General features: G+C 36.1%; 3 protein-coding genes across 4 annotated transcripts in view; 2 read left to right on the top strand and 1 right to left on the bottom strand.

Annotated features, from left to right (window-relative positions):
• The first annotated feature begins 4,366 nt into the window (after positions 1-4,366).
• LOC137394394 (muscarinic acetylcholine receptor gar-2-like) lies at positions 4,367-6,058 on the top strand. Its single transcript, XM_068081108.1, has one exon. It carries the CDS (start codon positions 4,367-4,369, stop codon positions 6,056-6,058), a length of 1,692 nt encoding a protein of 563 aa, XP_067937209.1.
• A 6,268-nt stretch (positions 6,059-12,326) lies between these two features.
• LOC137394408 (peroxisomal membrane protein PEX16-like) lies at positions 12,327-23,013 on the bottom strand. Of its 2 annotated transcripts, none has more exons than XM_068081126.1 (9): positions 22,695-23,013; positions 22,275-22,433; positions 22,009-22,142; positions 17,460-17,680; positions 16,285-16,365; positions 15,297-15,369; positions 14,536-14,658; positions 14,136-14,197; positions 12,327-12,723 (listed from the first exon to the last, which is right to left on the bottom strand). In XM_068081126.1, exons 1-9 carry the CDS (start codon positions 22,779-22,781, stop codon positions 12,662-12,664), a joined length of 1,002 nt encoding a protein of 333 aa, XP_067937227.1. In that variant the 5' UTR covers positions 22,782-23,013; the 3' UTR covers positions 12,327-12,661. The 2 variants fall into 2 exon arrangements, with proteins under 2 accessions (XP_067937227.1, XP_067937226.1); XM_068081125.1 differs by having other exon boundaries at positions 16,285-16,383; positions 17,487-17,680; positions 22,695-23,001.
• Positions 23,014-25,160: 2,147 nt separating this feature from the next.
• LOC137393460 (kelch-like protein 9) overlaps positions 25,161-25,978 on the top strand; it is a 30,359-nt gene continuing 29,541 nt past the window's right edge. Inside the window, exon 1 of the mRNA XM_068080025.1 lies at positions 25,161-25,247. The gene's annotated coding sequence lies outside the window, so the exon portion shown is untranslated. The remainder of the gene's footprint in view (positions 25,248-25,978) is intronic.

Consider the following 25,978-nt stretch of genomic DNA (forward strand, 5'->3'; position numbering starts at 1 on the left):
GATATACAGAGAAGGTTATATAACTTTAGGTAAAAAGTTTATCTAGAAGGTAGCAAGGATAAATCAACACATTGCGAGAACCAAAGCTAAAAAAATACGCAGGGGGTAGCAGGACTAAACCAATGCACTGTGGGAACCAAGTCTGAAAGAATATGCAGGGGGTAGCAAGACTGAATCAACACATTACAAGGACTAAGGCTGAAAAATATGCAGGAGGTAGCAAAACAAAGCTAATGCACTGCAGGAACCAATGATGAAGGAATATGCAGGGGGTAGCGCAGCTCACATGACAGCATGAAGCAAGACTGTTGAGATATGAAAGAGTTAGCCACTCTGAACAAGCACAGGGGGTAGACATGCTGAAGGCATTCGAATCAGACAGAGAGGGTAAAGGGACACACATACGACTTCTTGACCTACATACTAAAGGCATAGGAATCAGACAGAGAGGGTGAAGGGACACACATACGACTTTTTGACCTACATACTAAAGGTATAGGAATCAGACAGAGAGGGTAAAGGGACACACATACGACTTTTTGACCTACATACTAAAGGCATAGGAATCAGACAGAGAGGGTAAAGGGACACACATACGACCTCTTGACCTACATATGAAAACTTAACAGCTACTTTTATAAGACGGGAAGAATGAAACTCATTAAATACAAGTACTTGGAGTAACGCAGTCGGCTGAATAGTTGACGCCGTTATGGTGCTCAATTACAGCCGAGAAAAAATGCTGACGGAGTCAAGTGATTTGCTGTCAGCTGCACATCTCTTACCGGCTTCAATACTTTTTCTAAATGACTAGCTAGTGAGTAAAAATAGCCCTGAATCTATTCGAACAGAGGGTAGCATTAACAAACTTCCAATAATAATTAATATGATACCTTATATATCTTTGTATAAGTTACCAAACAATCGTGAGAGACGGTATCTATTGGATATCTTGGTGAACAAGTGAATTTATAAAAAATTATGAAGGTTGTGAAAGAAATTAATAAATAATTAAATAATAAAACAATTAAAAAAATTATGAAAGCTTTTTATGAAGTTGTCATGTTTTTAAACTTATGAATACTAGCGCCCTGGCAGTGCAGTTTGCTGTGAGAGAGCACCGGTGTAATAAGTATTGACACAATTATTACTAAATGTAGGTAGATGGTCAATTGCTAATGGTGGTAGAGTGTTGACCTACCAAACTGAATGTTGCACCGCAAGTTAAAATCCTGTTTGGTGCAATCTTTTTTCCAGCATCCTATCGTAGTTTCTTACAGGTGAATGAATAAACAGGGCTATCATTACAATGAATATTGTGTCTGTTGTTTTACATATTTTACAAAAATCTCTTGAAAATGCTATAAATCTAAACACTTGTACTATATGACTTATAGCTACACGTATTTAGAAAGAATACTTTTTGATGGAAAATTTAAGAAACTTGATGCAGTTTACTTGTAGTAGAATAGCCCACTGTTTGCAGCAACATCTCTCTGTTATCATTAGATATCTCTTGAGTGTTACGTGTAGCGCTCTCAGGATCCAATTTGAACAAATATGGATATTGATTCATTGAACAACTTGCTTTGCACAGAAACCCTTGCCATTTGGTTCACATTTTTTAAAACTCACCTTTTAATGCATTTGTAACAAACTTTATTTTGAATGTTTAATAATTTGGAAGTTATAACAATTCATACGTGAGAGTTTTACATGATACAATGATTAGATCACAAGTGCCTGCAGACGTATAAACACATCTTTTGAACCACAAAATTCCAATGACTTGGAAAAATGTTGGAAAGTTTTTGAAAGTCAACAGCCAAACATAAATTTAGTATGATGTGTTTTGTTTGGAGCTGAGAAAACATACAATAAATGCAGAAAAAGCTTGAGATTTTTTATAAAAATACTTTGGTTTATCTAATATTCAAAAACAGCTTATTTTAAACTTGGTTATAATACATTTGGTCGGAGGCTGGTGAATAAAAGTTTTATGTAACCCACAGGATAGCTTGATAGTGAGAGAGAAAATGTAAATTTTCTTACATAAATCTTTTATGCGACCTTTTATTTTTACCCTATATAAATACTGCATAAAGCTAAAATCCATACAGGAGACCTCCAGAATTCAGACCCATTATTTCAAAATAAACATAAATAGCTTTGCAAAAAATGGTATGACTTGGGGAATATGCAAAGAACGGGCCAAGTTTTTAACTCAACTCTTTGAATAACCAGTATTCATGGCAAACATTTACGTTTCCTGTAAACTCGATACTCTATTGTAGAACAAATTGGACCAGTCAGGTTCAGAATTTGAAATAGCTGCAGCCTTAGTTGAATCAATAAGCAGTATTTTTATTAATCTATCAAATGGTATCCGTATAAAGTTTCTCAGCCGAACCATGGGTTCTGTCGGTTACGGCTTTTTATATTGGCTAAAATTCAGTCTAACGATGTAATGTCATTGCTAGTTGACCTTGATGCCTGACAGCATGGCCGTCCTAGCTCTGCATTCATAAGACCCTCAGAGAGTTTCCTTCCTTGTTTCTCATGAGACTTGCCTTAAGATCTTCTATTATATAAGTTCATGTTTTATGCTTTAGTATTGACGGTGCTATAGTCTACTAACACGTAGGGAGGCATGACAACAGGAAACAGGTGGTTTCTTGGTTAGATTTAAGCTTTCAAGGAAAAAGACAGTAGTATTAAACCTTCAGGAGGGTTGTTAAATTTTTTGCAAACTTCTGTGCTTTTCTCACGAACTGCTTATCAAAGCGTTATGTAATAAACGTGCATTGTATCGTGTCACCCGTTTATACCAGCACCATTGTATTGCTTTACGACTAGCTTTTCTGAGCACTTTAAACCAATTGGCTTATGAACGTAATCTTGTTTTATTTTAGCGCAAATCCAATTTATTCCAGCTGCCCGCAAAGTCTTTTTGTTACTCGCAAATCTCGCTATAACAGTGGCTTTTGTGCAGGCTTGAGACGATCGAGTGTTTCCTTTTACACGGCCAAGTGCTTTCAGCGGCTCAATGAGAAATCAAACATTTGAGTCTATTGCAGCAATCAATGGAAGTGAGTGTAGGCAAGACCAGAAGGCATGTTGACACTTAATGCATGAGAGCTCGTCTCTTTATACAGCTGGTCATGTGACTTTGTTTTCATAATTCGGTTAATCTCCAAGTTCACGTCATCCGCAAAACAAAAACATCAAAAATCCACAAATCAAGCGAGTTTTGTTACACGCAATTTTTTATCTAGTGTTTTATGCTTGCAAAAGATAGGAACGACGCTTTCAGATGATGCGCAAGCAAATGCCACGCAAGCTATTACATTTTAAACATTTTTCACGCTTCAATCGCTCTGATTTCAGTTTGAGTAGCTCCGAATGCGAAGCTATGACCTCTGGTGTAGAAATCCTGATCTTTTTTAACAAAGCGCCATCGCTAATACTCATCATGCGAATGTTCATTGAAACCCTTATCATACCATAACTTAATGTGTGCACAACTCCAAATCGCATCATGGAGGCATAGTGAATATCTGCTGAAGTGTTTATCTTCACCATCTTGCCATCTCTCTTATAAAATGACAGAATATAATGCAGTTCTAAACCTAAAGAAAGCATTTATACATGAAATGCTGCCTACTGTGTGATGTCAAAGACGATGCCGCAATGTAATTTATTTTAATGAATCGTTATTTGATGAAGCGCATTGCAATACAATAAATTACAACTTAATATAACAAAAATGATATAAATCTTTAATGTGTAGTGTGCTATAATAAAATCCAACTTGTCATGTGGTATTATAAATCAATATAATTTATATCAAGTTAAAATGTGTCATGAGACATGGTACATTGTAGCGCAATGGAGCATGATGCCAAATAGTGTAAGGTAGCATTAGATTATATACATTCGTCAGCATAATGTTGTAAACCACAATATGATAATATATAATATAACATATTTAATTGCTTCAAACTAAAAATGTGTTATGACATAATTTTCAAGTTTTAATAAAATACAATATACAATTCATCAATATGAAATAACGGAAAAATATATTATGTAACAAAATCACATTAGTATACACCGCAGTTTGTATAGTACAATATACAAGATAAGCCTAATGTAGTAGGTCATGCAATATCTGTAGGCCTATATGTGTGATGTCATATACATTTGGCATGATAGAGTGGCCAGCGTGTCAGCCATTTCTAACTCAGCTGATAACCGCCTCAAAACTCTATAATAGGAAGTATTTCCACCGATTCTTCACTCATAGCATAGCGAAAAGGGTTTCATTTATTTTTTAGCATGAGGACAGGACACATGAGCAAGTACTATGGAGAGTATAGGTTACCAACCCTTACCTGTAGCGAGCATTAATGATTCCTTCATCTTAGGCAGAACAAACAGAACTGTCACGAGCAGCTATACAACTTCAACAGAATGGACAGAAATGCCACAAGCTCTTGTCGGAGTATTGGCCACCTTAGCCGCTCTTGTCAGCATCTGTACGACTGTCGGAAACATCATGGTTGTAATATCCTTTATCATGGAACAAAAGATCCGACAGCCCGCCAACTATCTCATCGCGAGTCTGGCCGTAACAGACATAATCATCGGCAGCTCTTCTATGCCCCTTTATACACTCTATTTACTCAAAGGCTATTGGCCGCTTAGTGACCTAGCTTGCGACCTCTGGCTGTCGCTCGATTATACAGTTTGCCTTGTATCCCAATACACAGTCTTCCTCATTACGTTAGACCGGTTCTTCTCGGTCCGGGCACCGGCGCGGTACAGAACTTGGCGAACAACGACCAAAATGAAGGTCATGATAGCAGCGACATGGACTGTGCCGAGTTTGATATTTTTCTCAAGCATTCTGGGATGGCATCACATCAAGGCTGCAGAAAGAATCAGCAAAGTCTGTATGGCGATGTTCCAGAACAGCGCACTTTTCTCAGCTATTCTAGTTATCTGCTATTATTGGGTTACTTTGGTAATAATGATAGGCCTTTATGTGGGGATATACCAGGTAGCACTCGGTCTGCAGAGGAGATCGAAAGCAGCAAAAAAGAGAATTCAGAAATATACGCAGAATATGACCCCGACTGCACCGGCTAGTGAAACGCAACGGCTTCTTTCCTCCCCTCGACAAGTAGCACCAGGGTCAGCCGAGCAAACAGCTTCTAGCGAATCTTCTGCCTTGCAAACAGGAAGTGGTTCAGCAACAGCAGAAATTATGAATGACGATATCTATTCAGAAAAAAAAGAATATCTGGCGCTGCCACTCGGAAAAGAATATTTACCAACCGCTGACAGAAGTCTCAATAACAAGGCAGCGACAAATGGAGTGTCTACACCAGAGAACAATAACCACAACATTCCCGAGTCACCCCTTTGGAAGCCTCGTGACACTCCAGTTGACTCCAGGATCCACTGGAATGCCCATTCCGGTCAAACATTTGTCAAAACAGAATTTCAGAGCGCAAATGGTTGTAAGAAATCGAACTCATCTTGCGAGTCACCAAGTCCAAAAGTCGGAGAGAGTAGGCGACGTATAGCGCGTAAGCGAGCAAAGCGGAGCCAAAGTCGAACTAACTATGGGAGTGACAGCAGCAGCGAGACTTCGGAATCAGATATTAAACCAAAAGTGCTCGGTCAGCTTTCTACTCTTGTAACCGCGATCGTTCCTGCGTCCCCAGAAAAGAGAAGTAAAGAGAGAAAACGCACTTCTTCTGGCAAAAGGAATGAAAATCGCGCTCGAAAAGCTCTGCGGACAATAACATTTATTTTGGGAGCGTTTGTCATCTGCTGGACACCGTATCATGTGATTGTGTTAGTCAACAGCTTTTGTAAAAACTGTCCCACTAATGATGTACTTTATGCTCTCTCATATTGGCTCTGCTATATGAACAGCCCCATCAACCCATTCTGCTATGCTCTCTCTAATAAGGAGTTCAAAAAATCTTTTACCAAAATATTTAAACTCACCTATTGCGGTCTTGAGAAAAGATTGTGGGGTAAATAGAACATTCACCTTTTACTTATTTTTAAAACCTACTGTTTGCAATACCAGATATAAAATATATTTTTATTTCCAAGCCAAATTTGTGCATTATTACTGATTGCAGATCTACGGTAGAGCGATAGTGCCACTTTCAAGTGCTTGTTAGCCTAAAATTTCCACATGCATAGGTTTTAACATTGTAAAACCTATTTAAAAAGTGCTCATCAGGTTGCCATGACAACTTTCTTTAAACATTTATCAACGAATAGTGATGAATGCCTATTATGACTAGACAAGGGAATTTTTAATAATAGTTAACATAGTTTTATGATATAACTTATTGCAAAGAACAATATTTGTGTGCTCAGTTGCACATTGAGAACAAGGCTCTACAAGGTATGTTATGGTAATACCATATAAATGGAACATGTCTAAATAAAGCTATACCAGCACCTGTTTCAGCATGTCAAACTAATTATAACACTTTCACGATCTCTTCAGTTTCAATCCTTTGATGTAATGCCGTCTGTTACATATGATAAACAGGTCATTTATAGTTTTAGCTAGAGTAAAGGAGCTCAGTAGGGGTCAACCATTTGCTGACCAGAAGGAAAAAGTTAATGGACACAAATAGTGTATCATTAATGACAATCAATATATATGGTTATACCTGATATAGCCTCAGGAATGCTGGCAATACACCTGCATCCGTCTGCCATAAGTAATGCCTGCTTTGGTCTGCATTCTTCAGAGATAAAAGCACTTTAAATACTTTGGGAGGAAATGATGAAAAACTGCCATGAAAATAGAGAATTGAAACATACTATTTTTGTATTTGTACCTAGCTGTCAACAAGCACTTGTGGTCCCTGGCCACTATATTAAGCCATTTTGTGCATTTAGGCACTAGAGAATACTTGCCTTTGCTTGCCAAAAGAAGATGTCAGCTGCTGGTGTATGCCATTAGCCGGTGTCAATGCAAAGCCAAAGAGGCTTCTGGTATATCTTGCAAGTTATGCATTGAAAAAAAAGCTTGTAACATTTTAGATGCTTTCGAACGGAGATCAATATAGTGATATTAAATGACTGCCTAATAGGCTCTGTGTTAAATCATGTCTGTCTCCATTTGTGTTTGCAGAAAAATATCAAATTTTCTTTGAAGGAATCAGTATTTAAACGTAACAGCTTACACTACAAGAGCTAGCAGTGCTAGACACATTTAGATGAGTAGTACAGAGGTAATAATAGCTACTTACATGTAGGTAAGCATACCGCTACTTGTGATCTACGCTTGCTAGGATCGGCATTACCCCATGCCATCTATATTTGCAGGCTTGTTTTTACTTATTCTATATTTGCTAAGATGGGTGCTACCTTGTGCAATTTTTGGGTATTACATTGTGTTATTTAAGCTTGCTAAGATCGGCGCTATTCCTTGCCATCTATGGTTACTAGGATTGGCTTTACCCCATTTTATATTTGCTAGGATGTGTGCTAAGTCGTGCCACCTATTCTTATTTAAGCTTGCAAGGATCGTGTTACCTCATGTCATCCATCTTGTCTGGAATTGGTTCTACCCTGTGCTATATTTGTTAGGATTTTTGCTACCTCGTGCCATCTATTGTTATTTGTGCTTGTTAGGATTGTCATTACTCTATATCATCCGTCTTTGCCTAAATAAGTGTTACAATAAGTGAATTCTTGCTAGGACTGCTGCTACATCGTGCCATCTATCGGAATACCATTATATCGTCTATGTTTACTAAGATCAGCTTTGCCCTTGTCATCTATGGATCGGTATTACATCATAGTTGTATAACTGTAAGGGCTTTAACTCCCGTCTCTAGTACGCTGCCAGGTTGCTAACAGGATTAAGCCATGTTAATAATTAACTTATGGCATCAGTTGCTCAAGATGAAGGCTGGCAAGTGACAAGGGAGATAATTATAAATCTGTTTGCCTCCTACGCAATCAATACATGTTCTCTATGCCAGCACTCGGCTGTGGAAGTAATTTGAGCAGGCATGCTATACTCTGCCAGTTCTTTGTTAGCATTTATTCTAACCAACTTCCTATGGGCAACTATTTTTAAAAAAAGTGTTTAATTTTCCATTCATTAAAGTGGCAGTGTTAGAAGAAATTAATGAATGTTACTAAAAAAGCATTTTAATGCTTCATTATGACGGAACCCTCCTGAGTTTGCATCTATAAATAACTGCTGGCTGTTCAGAACATTAGACTCGCCTACTTAGAAGCATTTTTCTTGTTAGCTCGAAGAACAATTGATTTACCAAATTTATCATATCCAAAAGCCACGGTAGATCATATCATGTAGAAATAAACTATATTTTTTGGTGTGTAGATCATACCTACACTCTTATAAATATGAAACCAGAAAAAAACTTCAGCATGCTTGCATTAAGTTTCTTTTGACTTATCTTGCCTATTACAAACATTCCTTCTCCAGCTAATAAAGCGTTTTTGTATATTTTCATAGACAATAAGGTGCACATAGATTAACCATTACGCAACACTTTTTATTTAATCGTCATAAAACTACATACTGTTATGCTTATAACAAGAATAGAGCTATAAATAAAGAGAACTTGGTAGACTTCGGGGAAACTATAATACAATGAGACAGAAGCCTAATCAAAAGCACTGCATATAAAAAGCAATGACACGCTTATGTCATGTGGTGACAATGCTTGGTAGTGTTCTGATGTTCTAGTAGAGGAACACCGCCAGGACTAAGTTTTTACAAGCTACCTTGGGTGGTCCTAACACTTATCAAGGGCTTCTTCTGGAACTGTCAAATTAATCCAAAGGAATGCATTTTGCAACACGTCCAGTCTGACAGAGCCAGGTAACCATTTTATGTGCCCAATGTGTGAAGGACAGAGGTGGATCTTTAACGTGCCCACATTGTCAATGTAGTACACGGGGCCTCCAAGTTATGGTCTAGATCCAAAAAACCTAGCAATTTAGAGTTGAATGCTTGTTGAGAGCTTTTCATCAACAAGAGAGCTCGAACCACCAACCCCATGGTTGAAGTCAAAGATGCTAGCACTAGGCCACCTTGACACCCTAGCCTAGTCAAAAGCATGAGGCCTGATCAAAAGCACTGCATGTACAAGAATAAAAACAAGGTATGAAGTGAATGTTAGAGAAGCCATCGAGACATGGAATAATCTTAATGTCTAGGGAACAGTTCTACATAAAATATAAATTTATATAAACATAGACATATAAATACATGTATATAGAAACAGCATAGGCCTACTATTACATGGAGCTATGATAGTCAAATGATTCACCAGCCAAACCACATTAATTAGGATACTAGACACCATCGTGCGCAAACCAGAATCTAGAATAAATTTGAAAATATTTTGATGGTGTCTGAGATAGCCATGGCTCGTCACTAAGGTTATACCCGCATATCCTTCATTAACATAAGCTTCTATCTGCGAACAGTTACTAGTTATTCTATACACTATCGTAGAAGGATTGCCTTGTGAACTGACATGTTTACTAAATCTTTATTTTTATAGGAAACCACAAACAACGACTGAAGTTGCTTAGCTAGTAATAAATTCACTGAGCTGAGGATTAACAGATTGACTAAGCAGCTAAGGAGTTGTCTGTTCTACAATGTCAGAAGTCTGCGTTAAAAATTCAAGTAGCACATTATTATTGCATTATGCTTCATAGCCCGAGGCTACCTCCTAATGGCATGGACCTCTACTCAGCTACTACACTGTTTGCAGTAGAAGAGAGTAACTCCTCAACTAAGGCAAACAACTGAATCCTATGTAGTGCACTATAAGCAAGAGAGACAACTACCATATGATATGCTTCAAGCTATATGGAACTATATCTTCAACAACAGGTCATGATGTGTATGAACTTGGAGAAACAGCTTGCAGTGTGAGTTAACCTCCTTATTTTAAACAAGTGACTTTGCCACTTGCTTTGCTGATATCTTTTTTGTGCAGTTTCAGGTGAGACAGCAGAGATCAAATACACACAATGCCATATTGAGCATGTATTAAAATGTGAAACGATAGCAGTTAATAATTAAATGGTTGCTAAAATATTCATCTTAGGCAGCACTTGTTGAAGAAGCTGGGGTTGGGCAGCACTTGTTGCACGGGTTCACTGTGATTAGTTAGCAGTTGATTATGAATATTTTATTGCCAGTTGCGTAAAAATTTAAGAATGTTTCTTACAAAGTTTTTAATTCAATTGCTAAATTAAATAAAATCAAACTAATTAAAATGGAATCAATTGCTATAGCAAAACAAAGTTTACCAAAGTTGTATGAAGAGAAACAATCTTTCTAAGATGAACTGAGTAAATTACTGTTTATGTTATAATCGTCAAAAACAGAGGATTTGATTACAGTACAACGTCTCTTTTTAAAAAGATACATGTAAGCCTTTTCTTTTACGATAAAATGGCGCAGAATAAAAGAGGCTTCAACATGATGGAGTTAGTAATAGATTTTAACAATAGCTCCAACTAGTATGCATGAATGGATAAACTGCAAGGTTGGTATTTAGATGTTTAACAAAATATTTGTCACAATAGAAAAATGAGGCATACTTACAAAAAGGTTTTGTACCAAGTATTAGTTTTAGGAGTTGTCCCCTCTACTACCTAATCCGCCAACAGCATACAAGACAATGTTGGTGATTTTGTTAATTAACAATAAACAGCTATGAGACTTTTATTTACTAAACTTTATATTTTCTAGAGTTTAGTTAACTGATAAGTAATGATCTGTGAGAGATGTTTTATGGTCTTTGAAAAATTAATAGGATGTATGATAGAAAACTCTAGTCAATATTCGCTATTGTTCTTATTCAGCTGGGTCTGACTTAGTAGAACACAAAATGAGGATTTTTGGTATCACCAATATAAATATGCATCACATATTTGAGAAGCTCAGCACAAGGCGAAAACAAGGGTAAGGATCAATTTGACAAGTTGCCAGCTAAACGTAAATTTAAAATGCAATGAGAATTGTTTTAACAACAGTTTGAATTGTGTGTATAATGAATAGATTTAAAAAAATTGATGAATATTTGGTTTAAAAAACGTTTTAAAAAATATTCAAAACAAAAATTAATGAAATTGTTTCATTTCCTAATTTTGCTATCAATGAACTTATGGGGTATTTTGTGTTGTTTTTTAAACAAAATAATTACTAATTTAGCTGATTATATTTATTTATTAATCTTCAATGAAATTTTAATTAATGAAGAAGAAAATGCCCGCCATATTAGCCTAGCCTAATGACTTACTACTCACTGGTTGCATCTTAGTTGCCGTTTTGAACATTTTAATTTAAGGTGGTGCAACTTATCATATATAGGGCCTTCAGAGCAAACAATCCTTTGCCTATGATTGGCTGATATTCCTAAAAAAGGAGCAGTACTGCATATAGGAAATGTTACAGCTGTGGATGGCAGCGATTGACTATGAAATACTCTGAAAGACTCTTACCTGATGATTTAATGACTTGGCAGGCCTCTTGTTATTAGTCTTCTCTGCAACAATGACTCATTCCATCAGGAATTGTTGGCATTACATAACTCAAATGCCAACAATAATCTTCATGTTTCAAGTGGTGTCTCTGAAGTCCGGATGCCAGAATGGTTAAATTCATAGACTAGTCAATCATATAAAAAAATTTACTACCAACTTGTACTATTTCAAGTCTTCATTGTTTTTCAATTTTGCAAACTTAGTTGCAGGTAGATATTCAAAGAACACGTATGAAAATGATTTTACCTTTTTGTTGGACTCACCCATTAAATCAAGTTGAGATAACTTCACTGTTAGAGGCTGTGTGGACTTTAGCCTGTTACTTGTATAAATAACATTTTAAGCAAAAACATTTTAATTTGTTCAGAGACATGGTTCTAACAATAGAAGTATTTCAAGTTTCCGAAAACATGAAGGAATTGATAGAAAAGTGAGTCAGCCCCACTGGTACCTCTCACATGCCACTGCTCAGCTGGGAAACTGTCAAAGCTACCCTTGTCAACAATGCGGAGTTTCCTCGCTGTCAGGTCATTTCGAACTGATAAATTTTAATTATATTTAAATAATTGAGCTTTTTTGATAAAACATCCCGAAACATCAAAGTTTAAAGAGATGAGCGTAACAACTGGTGTACAGTATTACTAGCCCATGCTCGCAACATGGTGTCAAGTAGATCTACAAGATTCTACATTCTAATGCAGGTATCTCTGGTAATTCAATCAAACGAACTATGGTTTTACAATAATCTGTATTTTTATAAGCAATAATTGATGTAACTGAAGCCAAGCGGATAAGTGATGAATGATTAATAAAAAAAGTAATAACTGACTAAAAACAGTAGAGTATTGCACTAATTATATGATGGATATGTTGTGTGTTACGGGCGGGGTACTAGTCAGCCGTCCCACGTTTCATGAAAAATTTAATGTTAAAAATCTATCTACAAAAATTTGAAAAATAGAATATGATTGGAATTATAAAGAATTTGACATAAGCAATTTAGTAGAGTCTTGGTCTCCAGCAGCGTAATTGTTCAGCACATGACAGGAAGTGAAGGCAATCTGTAGACAACCTATGAACTCCACGTATAGAAATATGTTGACTGCCACTGTGGTAGATACTCCTTGATAGAAGCTACAATAAGATTAGTGAGACTATATCTCTCAAACTGAAGGGTTTCAGGTCAACTAGGAAGCAGTCATCAGACATTCAGAAACATATCACCGACTCAAAAGCTGCAAGTAATTCGTACTTCAACACGATCGCCATATAAAATAAATACCTATTAAAGAGTGAGTAAATTGGCCAATTTTACGATTAATTACTTGTGACTGCTTGCAACAATACATGATATACCTGGACAGCATAAATACAGTATCCACACTTTCATCATTTTCATAGAGTAAAATGTAGTGAATTCACACATTGTCACGTAATTACACAACATATCGGTTAATACAGAAAAAATGTTGAGGCTGGTATCATGAGGCTTGTACGCCATCTTGGCTTGAGGTACTTTTGTTGAGAGTTCATCAGTTTGGAGGTTTTCCATCTTTGTAGAGCCTAACTGACCTAGCAGAGGGGAGGCTCAGTATTTACATGCACTAGGTGACAGTCTTAGGGACCTTCCCAACTTCTGGTTGTTTTCCTAGATAGCATGCGACAATTTTTTCTTACTCTCCCATTGTTTGTGCTCTGATCACCTTTCTGTTTCAGGTATCGCTACCAAACTGCCTTCACCTTTTTTGTTATATGACCACCATCAACCTCTGCCATATTTGTCATAATCTCAAACTAGCTGATGCCCAGTCCTGGGTATAAATATAGCGAGTCTCTTCATCTTCTCTCCTTCCACACAACGACTTGGCACATACTTGTTCCGTATGCAATTCAGTTTACACACGCCTGAGCCTCAAAAGTCCCCAGCGAATACATCAGTGTGTCTGCTGAGGTTGTAGCCAACAGTTAGGAACTGGAGGGTTCTGCAACCATCTGGAACATTCCCGTCAGAAAACTTGTCAACATCGGCGGAACAACACCAACAAGTGTAGCTTCTTTAGCCCGCTACAGTGCCGCAGGTGAGAAAGGAAGGATATTCATAAGTGCTCAGCTCCCTTCACTCTTCCTCAACACTTTCTGCCTCCTGCCCTTCTCGTTGATCGTCTCCCCTCGCTCCAGAGGGTTCTAAAAATTCTTTTTATCACATGCCACCTTTAATGGTGCCCTGTTGCAGTCGATATAGCATGAGCAGCTGCTTCATACATTGTCTTTTGTCACTTTCCTATTTCTATTTGCGTTAAATTCATATTCTACAACGTTTAGGGAAATTATCACATACGTAAAGGAACAATGATATTAAAATCTCGAGGACCAAACTGCCCAGATGAGACCTTGTTCGAATTGTAAAAAAGTTAGGCAAACGCCTTTGCCTTACAGGATTTTATCAAAACTTGTTGCACCAGAAGTGATAAAGATGCAAGAGTCGCCATAGATAACTTCTTGCAAACAACAGCGTTTCATTGGAGGGAGGTAAGAATGTTACTCACTCATTATGTATCCTAGACCGGGAACTCTAGACATCACAGTCAGCATTCTGATCAGCCTCATTCTACCAAAAGAAACCCTATTGGATGATAATATCCATCAGGGCTGAGTTTATTCACAAATCTCTGTACATGTTATAAGCTATTATTAGATTGTCTATGCATTAAATATATAGTAAAACAAGGCAGCCTGTAGAAGAGCAATAGATGATGACATAAACTTGAATATAAAATCTGCTACCTCTATATATATTTTTGAAAAGGAGCCAGTCATCGATGTTATATTGAATGCTTATTAATATGCTGATAACACAATAAATAGAGATGCTGATAACACAATAAATAGAGATTAGCATATTTCAACTCGGACCATAAGCATGCTGGTTTACAAATCATTCCTTACTTGCTGTACTTGTCATAGAAAGGAGACCTCAGCAAATACATGAGCAGCATAAATCGCCTCCTCAGTAATTCTGCATTTTCCTTCCTCTTGTACTTAAACTTTTTTTGTCGCAGGGCGAGCAGGCTACAACAGTACTTGAGTACACAGGCTATATTTGTTCTAGGATGGTTAACAGGCAATTACGCTAGTCAACAGTCAATTTATGTTCTTGGGTGAATAGGCAATAAATTCTCAAGTTCAACAGGCTACAATGATTCCATGATAAACCGGTAATAGTAGTTTTAGAATGTGAAGGGTACCGGAAGCTATAAATGTTCTGAAAAACTCCAGGATATAATTATGTCAAGGTTGACTGGTAATAGCAGCTTCAAGATGAGCAGGCTATAGTTTTGAAGAATTAGCAGGTTATAGCAGCTCCGTAATCAGGTGATTGCTACAATGAATGCTGCTAATCAGTACAACAACCAGATAAAAAACAACCACATAAATAAACACTAGTATAGCAAGAGCTCTGTCTGTCTGTCTGAAGCCATGGTTCAAGGTTAAAAACGATTGCATCGTATGAGATTCGAACTCGAGCCTCGAACCTCGAGTGCTTGCTATACTATTAATTATTTGCTAAATGTGAAACCATGCTATCTTACATAGCTACGCTAATGTAAACGGGATGATGTACAAAAATGCAAAGACATTAAATTTGAATATCATCCACAAGGCAGACCAGAGGTACACACAAAACCTCTCTAGAATGTGTTACCAACCTAGCATAGTCCGTGGCGAGGGAAGCGACCCAGGGAAGCCAAGCCTTCTCACCAAACCAAGCTGCTGTAGACACTAGATAAATTGCTCTGTTAAGAATATATATTTTACAAGAGAAAATGGTCACATAACTCTAAAAATACTGAATAGTAAAAAGGACACAGAACTAAAAAACAAAATAAGATGTTTATGGCCTAGAAATTGGTGCCCGTAGCAATTTAAATAGAAAACATTGTCAACAGAGGTATCCAGACCAGCCGGTGCCAGTCTTTGTATACTCCCAACTTCAAGGAGGTAAGATTGTGGGTATTGACTCTCGCTAAATGGAGACACAACACAAAACTTATCTTTAAACGTCTGAACTAATTTATAACAGACGACATTCAGAGTTTTTAGGAACACCGCAGTTTCAAAAGTAAAAGCGAATATGAACATTAAAAATAAAATGTAAGAAAAAGAAACAAAACATATATATAGTAAGTTCACCTAGTCTCAGTAGGAGTAAGTTATGCTGCATTGTCTTTATCATTATATCTACTTTTTAAACTACACTTGCATGCCTACAGCTATATTTCTCAATTATAATTTTAGTTTTTTACGTATAACTTCGTTGTTTATACACTGATTCTACAAGGATCTATAAAATGTACTTTAATACTATGTATAACTGCCCGAAGTATTGCAACATACTCTTATAAGCATATTTGCTCCAACAGAAGCAGATCTCAGGGCGGACTAAATATGTTTCTACAGGTTTGGCTGATGTCTGATAACATTTTTACAACGATAAGCTTGAATTTTAGTGTTTTAGCATAGTAATTGTATAACATTTTAGCAAAATGAGTACAACTACAGGGTGATCATGCCATCACCACTCATCTTCAGCAATTGTGCCTTTAATGGTGCCCAGGTGATTGCGCCTGTCCTCAACACTATACATGAAGTCATGAGGGTGGGCAGTAAGAGGAATAGGACTGAGAGAAAGGATACAGTAAATGAAAGGTTGAATGTTGTGGAGAGACTCTGCTATAATTTGTTCCTGAGTGAGACCAGAGTTACTCGCTGTCTGCGGTGTCTGAACCTTGTACTCTACAAGTTTATAATAGTTCACCTATTAGAGCATGGACAAGCCTAACTTCTGACACAAAGAAGTAGAAGGTAGTTAGGAAGACACTGTTGACAGCAAAGGCACTATAATGCTATGATTAATATGAACAATCTGTAAACACCATTTTATGCTGCAGTGTCACTACATGTAATCAAAAGATTTCAGGCCATTTAAAGCACTAGTCTTCATGTAACTGATAAAATGCACATGTATACTCAGTACGTAACCCGGAAACATCTGCAGCTTTAAACTACTAGCCGACTATGTATCGTATGCATATCCCCGTGTAGTTATAAAATGTTAGCTTAAGTTCCTAAAGCCTTAAATGTTTCAACCGATAATGCAAGTTGGTAGCCCAAGTAATAGGTCAGCTGCCATGAATATACACACGAGAGTGTGTAGGTGACTTGTTGAGATGGTAACCATAAGCACATTTTACCAAGCTACAGTACAAAATGACTGTTTCAAATTACCTGAAATTTTATGATTATGCGGAAAGACTCCTCTGTTTTTAACGGATGTATCACATTAGCATAGTTTATTAACACCTTAAAGTTTACCAAGGAACAAAAGCTCTGATGAATAAAACACGTTCTGGTCAATTTATAAAAACCATACCTTACAGGATTAGTGATCCGATATGACTTGATTTTGTAAAAAGCGGTTGTACATTTGGTGGTTGTTTAAATAAGCTTTAATAATCTACTTCAGTCAGTTTTGGAGGCTTTTATTTGCTTTCTATTTGCACAGTTGAGAGAGAAACTAATCCTTTGAAACAATGTAACCAACCTGGTTAAAGATAGTGATTTACAGACTGAGCTGAGGTTATTTAAACATAATTACAAAGGTCAACATGATGTTAACTCGGCTTGATGCTGAGTTGTATTCATATCATTAGAACATGCAAATTCTCAACATGGTCAAAAAATCATCTTTCCAACATCCGTTGAAATGACTACCGTTATTTTCTGCTGAAACCCCATATAATTAGAATCTACGAGCTGTGTTCCTAACTTATGCTAGTGTGATTAGGAGTGAGTCTCGTAAGGAAAACAATGACACGATTCAAAGCTAACAAACTTACTAGCGCTGATGGATTTTATCCGCCTCCCTGAACCCGGCAGAGTGTAGTAACTATCAGACGACTCCGAGTCTTCCACCACTTCCTCTTTATCCTCTGTTTCAGCGCTCATCTGTTTCCTGTTTAACCGCTTCACAACAGGGTAGAGTCTCAGACCAATCTTGTATTTATAAAGGAGAAGGAATCTACCAACTGTCCTATAATCACAGTAAGTTTTATTTTAACCCGCAGTTCATAGAGGTGCATAGACCTACATACCTACCTCAAACAAATCGCAATGAACATGCATTACATCTACCATAAATCCCATGTGAAAAATCAGATAATGGTTTATCCATAAAGAGGCAAATAAGATGACTTAAGGCAGCGCAAGAGACAGCACAGGAATAATACAAGGTTAAACATATTGTTCTAATGCATTGTCACCATAAGAACTAAAGTATCAGTTGGCTGATTGTGAGTTTTTGAACTTCTATTGTATGATCAGGTGCTCAAGCAAGTAGAGTAAACCTTATTTTGATGACATAAATTTTTTTACAGATACATGAGATATTATTACTTCCTTCGATGGGTATAGAGTGACATGAAATATTTACTATAAAATATTACTTGTTTGCTTAATTGTCATTAATCATTTGCATGATTGTCACACATGTGACCTAGTTCTTTTAGAGCAAGCAAACAAATAAGGTCATGATTGTCAATTGTGTGACCTATTTTTCTGTCAGTAACTACAGTGATTCAAAAATGTATTACACTGCCATGATAAATGTATTACACTATGATATAACATCATAGACATCTTAGTTTTCAAACATCATACACTTCCTTTGCTACACTAAATGCAGGTGCAATTGCAGCAAACCAAAATGTAACAATGATACAATCAGACCTCTACATAAAATCTCCTTATTGTACAAATTCTTCAAACATACAATGCGCAAAGTTTGTCAAAACGTCGCAGTTTTGTACTTAAATTAAACAACAGGTATCTGAAACTAAAGAATAATGATGACAGATAATCAAAAATAAGATAAATGAATATAATAATAAGACAACAAGTATAGATCAGTGGTTCCCAACGACCTTGGAGCCATGGACCCCCTGAGCTCTTTATCTCACAGTGGTTCCCAACGACCTTGGAGCCATGGACCCCCTGAGCTCTTTATCTCAAAGTCATGGACCCCTTTATAAACATCATAATATATGGTGTTTATAACAATGTATTTTAAATTGGCGTACATTATAAATTACAATAATATACATGTAAGAGTCAATAGATTTGACATGTTTCTCTTTATTTACTTACATAAAGCAATGCTATACTAAATTGCTTTGACTGTTCATTTTCAGTTCGTTAGTGATATAGACGAAAATACTTCTTGTTTTTCACCAAATTCTCAATCTTTGGGGAAATGGTTGACAAAGTCCTAGTCGGTTTCATTGTTTCGATTTGAGAACAGCCATAAAGGAGAAAGCGGACTCGCATAAGTATGTAGACACAATTGGGAGCAGAGTTTGAAGGGCGTGTTTGGCTGTCTGTGGATATGGATGAATCATTGAAGGCCACAATTCTTCAATGGTTTTATCTTCAAAAACATTTTTGGTTTTTTAAACGATCTGCTGGTTTCATTTTGTTGTCAAATAAATATAGTCGCCAAATATTGTCCCAATTATGATCAGTCAGCTGCCATTAACAAGCATTCATCTCACTACCAAACAAGCGGAGCAAATGTTTGAAAGTTTTATGATAAATGCATGTGCGCACAACTCACGAAAATTATTCATCAACAACGTCGCAAACCCTTGTACCGAAATCTCACCAACAAATTTAACCATTTTTTTGTAGAGTCGTTTAAGTATAATAACGATACAAAACACATATAAACCTATTTCAATATATTACCAAGTCTTTGAAAAGTGTCGACAGTATCTTAAAACTTACCAATCTGAATGGATTATACACAAATAGATAAATTAATTTGGCCGAAAATTGTTATTAAAAATTGCCAAGCCTTACTTTTATCAAAATTAAGACCGGCAATTGAAACGCCGAGCGACAGAGAATGAAACCATTAAGTCGTGCGCATTTCACAAAAAAATAACATGCATATTTCACCAGTCCATAGCATTGTCGAATTGCCGAAGGTTTCTGTAATTAACGTAGAAGTACTGAAATATAATCGTTTCTTTTTTGCCGATTTCAAAGTAACTGACATTTTAGACGCTTTTGAGTACTTTGGTATTCTAGCTGATGTCCAACGCAGTCAAAGTAAAGGAAATGGCGATGATATTTTTTTCTAACAATTTTTATGAGATTATTACAATATTTAATTATAAGTTTGGATGACTATTGAAATGTTATAGTCACACTAACAACATCGATGATGAGCAATATGTTACTGTTATTATTTTTTCTAAATAGCATCAAATAGATTTTCTAAAAATCTATATAGATATCACAACTTCTTGATATTGTTAGCTATTACGTTTTGAAATGTAAACAAAAGTGTGCATTGGTTTTCTATTATTACTGTATTACTATATTAATAATATTGGTTATTCTAATAATATCAGTGCATTTTACTTCTAATATTGTATTTCTCCTATTGCAGGGGGAGAGATATAAACATATAATCTTTTCCTTTCATTATTGCTGTTTGTTGTATATAATAACACCCACACCCAGTACATTACAGCTACCATTGCCGTTATCCTACTGCACTGCAGTGCCATTTGACTGCTAATATTGCATTTCTTAACCATCAGTACCCTTTCTTTTTTCCAAAATCACTTTGGTCATGGGCTGTATGACAGGGGAATTTCTGGTGATATTAATAGTCGCCATTGTGAAATGACCCAAATTTGGTTTTACATTTAGATTTTGAATATGAAAACTAAACTGCACAGCTTTGCTGCTGTCCCATCTTATTGGCCAGGTCAAACAATGTGACAACGACAAAAAACTTTGCCATTTTATATTATAGGTGGAAAAATATTAATCAAAAACTACGGAAAGAAGGCCGTTGTTTGGACGATTTCGGGTAAATTATATTTAAATTTGAGCATATACTAAAACTCCTACCAATCTGAAAATTGGTAAAAATAAGTAAGTTGAAATGTTTTATTTTCCATGGATCTTAGTATATCGCTGAAATTAAATATGGAAAGAGAGAATTACGTGTTTGCTGGTTACAGGTTATGTTGTTTTGTACTACTAACCAGAAATCAGGTACTATCCAGCGATTGACGCACATAGGTGATAAAAGTCTAGACCAAAAAACCTAACAAGACAACGCGACCACTCCGCGGGAATCGCATTAGCCTGGAAACCCAGGCTAGCACAATCCCAACAGACTTCGATCATTAAACCCCACCCATATGATAGCCGTCGTCTATCCTTTTAGGGTTTTATATCATTGATCCAACCACTATGACAGAAATAGCTGTAAATATCTAGCTAGAAAAACCATTATTGGCTCCAGCCTGTGGACCCCCTCAAAACCTCCTGTGGACCCCTAGAGGTCCATGGACCACCAGTTGGGAACCACTGGTATAGATGTTTCTCGGCTTTCCGATGCATGATTATTTAGAGATCTATGACAAGTTGGTGGTAAGTTACCAGATTTTGGCATCTAACGAAAAGAGTTCATTATGCTCTGCCCGAAGGAGAGTGCAAAATATAAGCAACATTCGCTGGCCCGTAAAAAAAGTTAAACTTATTTTCCCAAAATTCTGACGAGCCATTTGAAAAATGCAATGCCACCTCTATTTGAATGCCACCTCTATTTGATTGACACTGTAAAGAAAGGGTTGGAAAATAGAGCGCCATGGCGTTCAATTAAAGGTTTTATGGTAAGTTAGCTAAAACTACCAGTTTATGTTACAGGAAAAGAATCTGAGAGTCTTTACCTCTAAACTTGCACGCGACTAAGTCTACTTTCCCTTCTCTTAATTGACAATGAAACCTCATTCAGTATATTATTATTTTATTCATTTAGCTTTAACATATAATTTAGTTTTTTATTTTATTGTTGTGTAACTAGCAGAATTATTTACTACAAATTTATCCTAGGTTTTGGGCTATATGGAACAAATTAAACACGTTATGGTGTATTCTTATGGAAATATGTTTTAACATGGGTTTTTAAGAGACAAAGCAGTGCACAAAGAAATTGGCTTCATATGTAGAAAGTTGACTTAATTATTATCATTATGTAAAGTGTTTTATAACAAAGGGTGAACCGACAGTTTAGAGTCTTTTTGAAATTTACTAATTTGTTGTTTTATTTATTTAGTTGTCTCTTTACTTTTTAAGAATCCATCTATGTTTACTTCTGTGTAGCATTTATTTAAGATGTTTCAGTCTTGGGCTGTGGAACGGATTAAACAAATTGCAATGTATTCTTAAGAGAATATTTGTTCCAACATATGATAGTTTCAACATATGAAGTCTTTCACAGTAGAAAATGAATTCAAATGTAAAGGCTTGTCTATAGTTGGCAAGAGTAGATAAGCTAGTTACTTGATGAGTTCTATGCAAAGAATCAGTATCCATTTGACATGAGGCTGACTATAGCGACGAGCCGAAATCTCCACAAACACTTGAAGGGCTTCAATCGCCGACAGCATCATTTTGAGAGAACGTTCGCCATCTTCCTAAATGCAGCCAAACATAATGCTCCAGACCATAACCAAAATGTCAGAAATGTTTCGCATAACAATAATTTACAAAGAAGAACTACAGAAGAATGGTCTAAAGAAATACCTGTTGATAGGTAGCATATGTACCTGTGGTTTGTGAAGATGATGGTGCCGACGCAGAAGATAGTCGTTTAGAAGTGTCAGCAAGTTTGATGAAGAGTACATAAGTTCAGCTAATATATCTGAATGAGATTTGGAAATCTTTCCTGCCACAAGGTAGGAAAGTGTCTTGATCCATGATTCAATCTGAATTAAGTCGCAAGCTAATTAGCAAAGTTAAACCAGCCTAGAGTGGCTCATAATAAATATTTTAGGTGCACAAGCAAGACAAAATCAACCTTGGTTTTTCTTAGAGAAGCCTTTGCAAGGACAAATCATAAAAACAAATTAGGAACAAACTTAAAAACAACCTATACAAATAAACATATTATTCAGAGCGCATTAGCATACATAGTGTGCATACTTTGAGTATACAAATGCATATTATATGCTGCACAGTAAACATACCGTGGATGCTGCTTCCACATGTCTCACAAGATATTCTGTATAAGAGGCGCCCAACTTTGCTAGTTGCTCACCAAATATATGAGTCATATTGTCTAAAACTGCAACACAACTATTTTAGCAATAATGGATGACTCGCACAAAGAATTTACCAATATTTAAAGTAGTGAAATGAGAAATTATTAGCCATGTGCTAAAAATACTTTAGTCAACGTTTGAAACTTCTACTATTTTTGAACCAGTCATTCTATATACTGCTATATTTGTTTGAATGGCAAGGGAACATTTCAGCATGTCAGGTATTCCATTATATGCAGTAGCTAAACATGCTTGAATGTAGTTAATGATTGTCTAAACTGCTGTAATTAACTAGGTGGAACTTTATGTAGTTAAAAGCTCTGATTGTGAAAAATATATTTTATTAAACACGAACTTACACAAACATTTTGCAGACTTTATCAGAAAGTATCAGTATTACTCTATCACTTGCAATTGTTTTGATGTTTGAGGTGATCTCCTTGACAGGATGTTTCAAGATTAAAATCGATAAAATTTGATGGCGAGTAATATTATTTGGTTAATTTAACTCTACATCAAAGTATACGTATGTTTAACCGAACAAGGGTAGTTGCCCTGCTTAATAAAGCATCAATACAAGCCATATTAGCTGAATTGCAAATTTATTAAGAAATTTTATGACTTATCTAGGTGTATCCTTTATTTTTAGTTTGCCTGTTCTGCTCTTCCTTGACAGCATAGTAAGCAAAATTCTTTTGAAACATGAAAGGCTAGATTTATCTTCTAATGTATCTAAATACTGCTAATCCTTTGTTGACTGAAGTTTAAGCGATATACAATGGCCTAGCTGTGATAGACCAAACAAGCTAACCGTCAGAAAAAATTGGTCATCAAGTAAAACGAAAATGAAAAATGTTTAATACATACACATAGATTTGCAAAAACTATTTCAAATACTGTTTTGTCGTAATTATAACAAACATTCTTGCTCCGTTATTTTTCCACTGTTTGAGTCATGTTGCCAGTACATATGTCCACAATGAATTGTACAATAAACAATGCTATAAACAATAAAAAACAAAATATATTATATTAGTAGTTGAGAATATTAATTCGCTAATTAGTCGCTAATTACTTAGCTTTGAGCTAATAAAAGATGCTTGCAATGCTTATCAAGAGGAGCACATGGGTTTATCTCAAAAGCTATTTGAAGATCTTTTTTAAAGATGCCAGCTAATAAAGTGTAAAAAAATTGATTAGTTCCACTTTCAATTAATCTTGTTGCCTTGCGGTTGCATTTTATGACTTGTAACAGTGCAAACTGTCATCACAGTTACTCTGGTTATTACTACAGTAATTAGTTGTTTACAAATTAAACACTAGAACATTTTGATTGGTACTTATATCCAGTTTGACAACATTGATATACATGTATTTGATTGAGTTAAACCAAATTATCAAGAGTATTGCTATACTTTTGTTTCGTAAATCAACTTTCCTTGTACATCATTTGATGCAAGTAAAGCCTTCAGCCAAATGTAGTTAAGGCGTCAGCTTCGCATACAACGGTACTAAAACTTGTGGCTATTTAGCAGCGTTCCTATTTAATATTGTAATGAAATTACTGAGTGGAATGGTTACTCATAAGACATGTAAATTTAGGGCTTGTAACTTTTTACAGATAACTAGCATGAGCTGCATATGCAAATGATGTTGTGAACACACTAAACTAAAAACCACCTTTAGGTCAAAGTAGCCCATTTTCACAGCGCCCGAGAAGCTCGGCTAGTTATGAAAGGTTGTAATTGAGGTATCACGTTTAATAACTATAGCGTGGCCAAAAGAAAGCGATGTTACCGGTCACAACGACAGCCTATATCGTTGGAATGACAGATTAAGTTGTTAGATTTTGGCTAATGCTGATGACAATCAGTTGCAAAACGATAAACTCAATTTTTTTCTTCTTGAGTGCATGCAACTAGCCTGAGTGATGCTAATACTTTTCTGTTGTCTGCTAGACCAACGTGGTTGTTTTATTTTTGTAACAACGCGATGTAAACTAGCATGAAATAATTTTTGTAGTTAAATTATAGATCAACGAGTCTTTTCGCGAGTGTCCTATACATCTAGTTTAGCTAGAGCAGCTACTTCGGCCCGAGAGCTTCTTGCGAAACCATTTTAGATGGTGCTCTCCAGGTGCTGACGCGGTGTTTTGTTTGTGATCGCTCGGTTTGGATGAAGTAATGCTAATATAGCTGCGCTTGTGCTTTCAGTCAACGATTCCAATAGTAAAACTTATATTACAACGTACCCGTAATACTATTAGCGATAGTTAGCGAATAAAAACATTACTTTCAGTAGTATCGCGCTTTCGTTTTCGTCCACTTTCGTTCTTATAACTCGTTTTGAAACGAAAGTTTATTGTTCACTCTATACTAGTGTAACAAAAGTTTTTCTAGGACACGCTTTTCATTTGTCATTTACATGATTAAATTCAGCAGGAGCTTATCTGGACAGTGCAGGCGAGTGTTCCTATAGGTAGGCCAAAATAGCATGAGGTAATTAGCATGTTAGTGTACTTATGAAAAATCGAATAAGCTTTTTAATACGGTTATTAACGTATTGTCAGACAAGTGTTTGGTATTTTTCTGTCACTTTTATTACGATTTTTACGCTTATTAGACAAACTTCGTGCCTGCAATGCTAACGTATTATTTCCTTAGTATTTCACGCAGCTGAATTAATGCATAGAACTAAAACATGATCTACTATACTTTGACGGTAGGCACAATAGGAAACAACTGAAACAATCAAGCAGTAAAATATAATTCGTAAGAGCATGAGAGTCTTCATTTTGCCAATGTCTAAAAGCTTAATCGTTTACCGCAGTAGGTGTTTAGTCCTATAGATTTTTGAAACTCGACCTTTTACTTCCGAACCAAGATTTTGTTTATGGTGCAAAGTTCTTTCATTGTCCTTAATTTTTTATTGTTTTGAAGATTTTTGACACCGTTTTGTTATTGTGAGATTTATTTCATACGCCTATCTAAATGTGTTTAAGTTCGGTATATTGTGACTAGATTTGAACTTTCAAAAGCACATTCTAATAGGACTAAGGCTGACATAGCCTATGTTGGAAAGAAAATAACTTTTTGCCAAGCTGACAGCATCATTCAAAGCTCACGTAAGTATCTTGATCGCTGTAATTTTTTACAATTTTGGGCTTTCTTGGCAGGCAGCACAAGGTACTTTTTCATAAAGATGTAGCT

The sequence above is a fragment of the Watersipora subatra genome, chromosome 4, assembly GCF_963576615.1.
Source record: "Watersipora subatra chromosome 4, tzWatSuba1.1, whole genome shotgun sequence".
NCBI classification, from domain to species: domain Eukaryota; kingdom Metazoa; phylum Bryozoa; class Gymnolaemata; order Cheilostomatida; family Watersiporidae; genus Watersipora; species Watersipora subatra.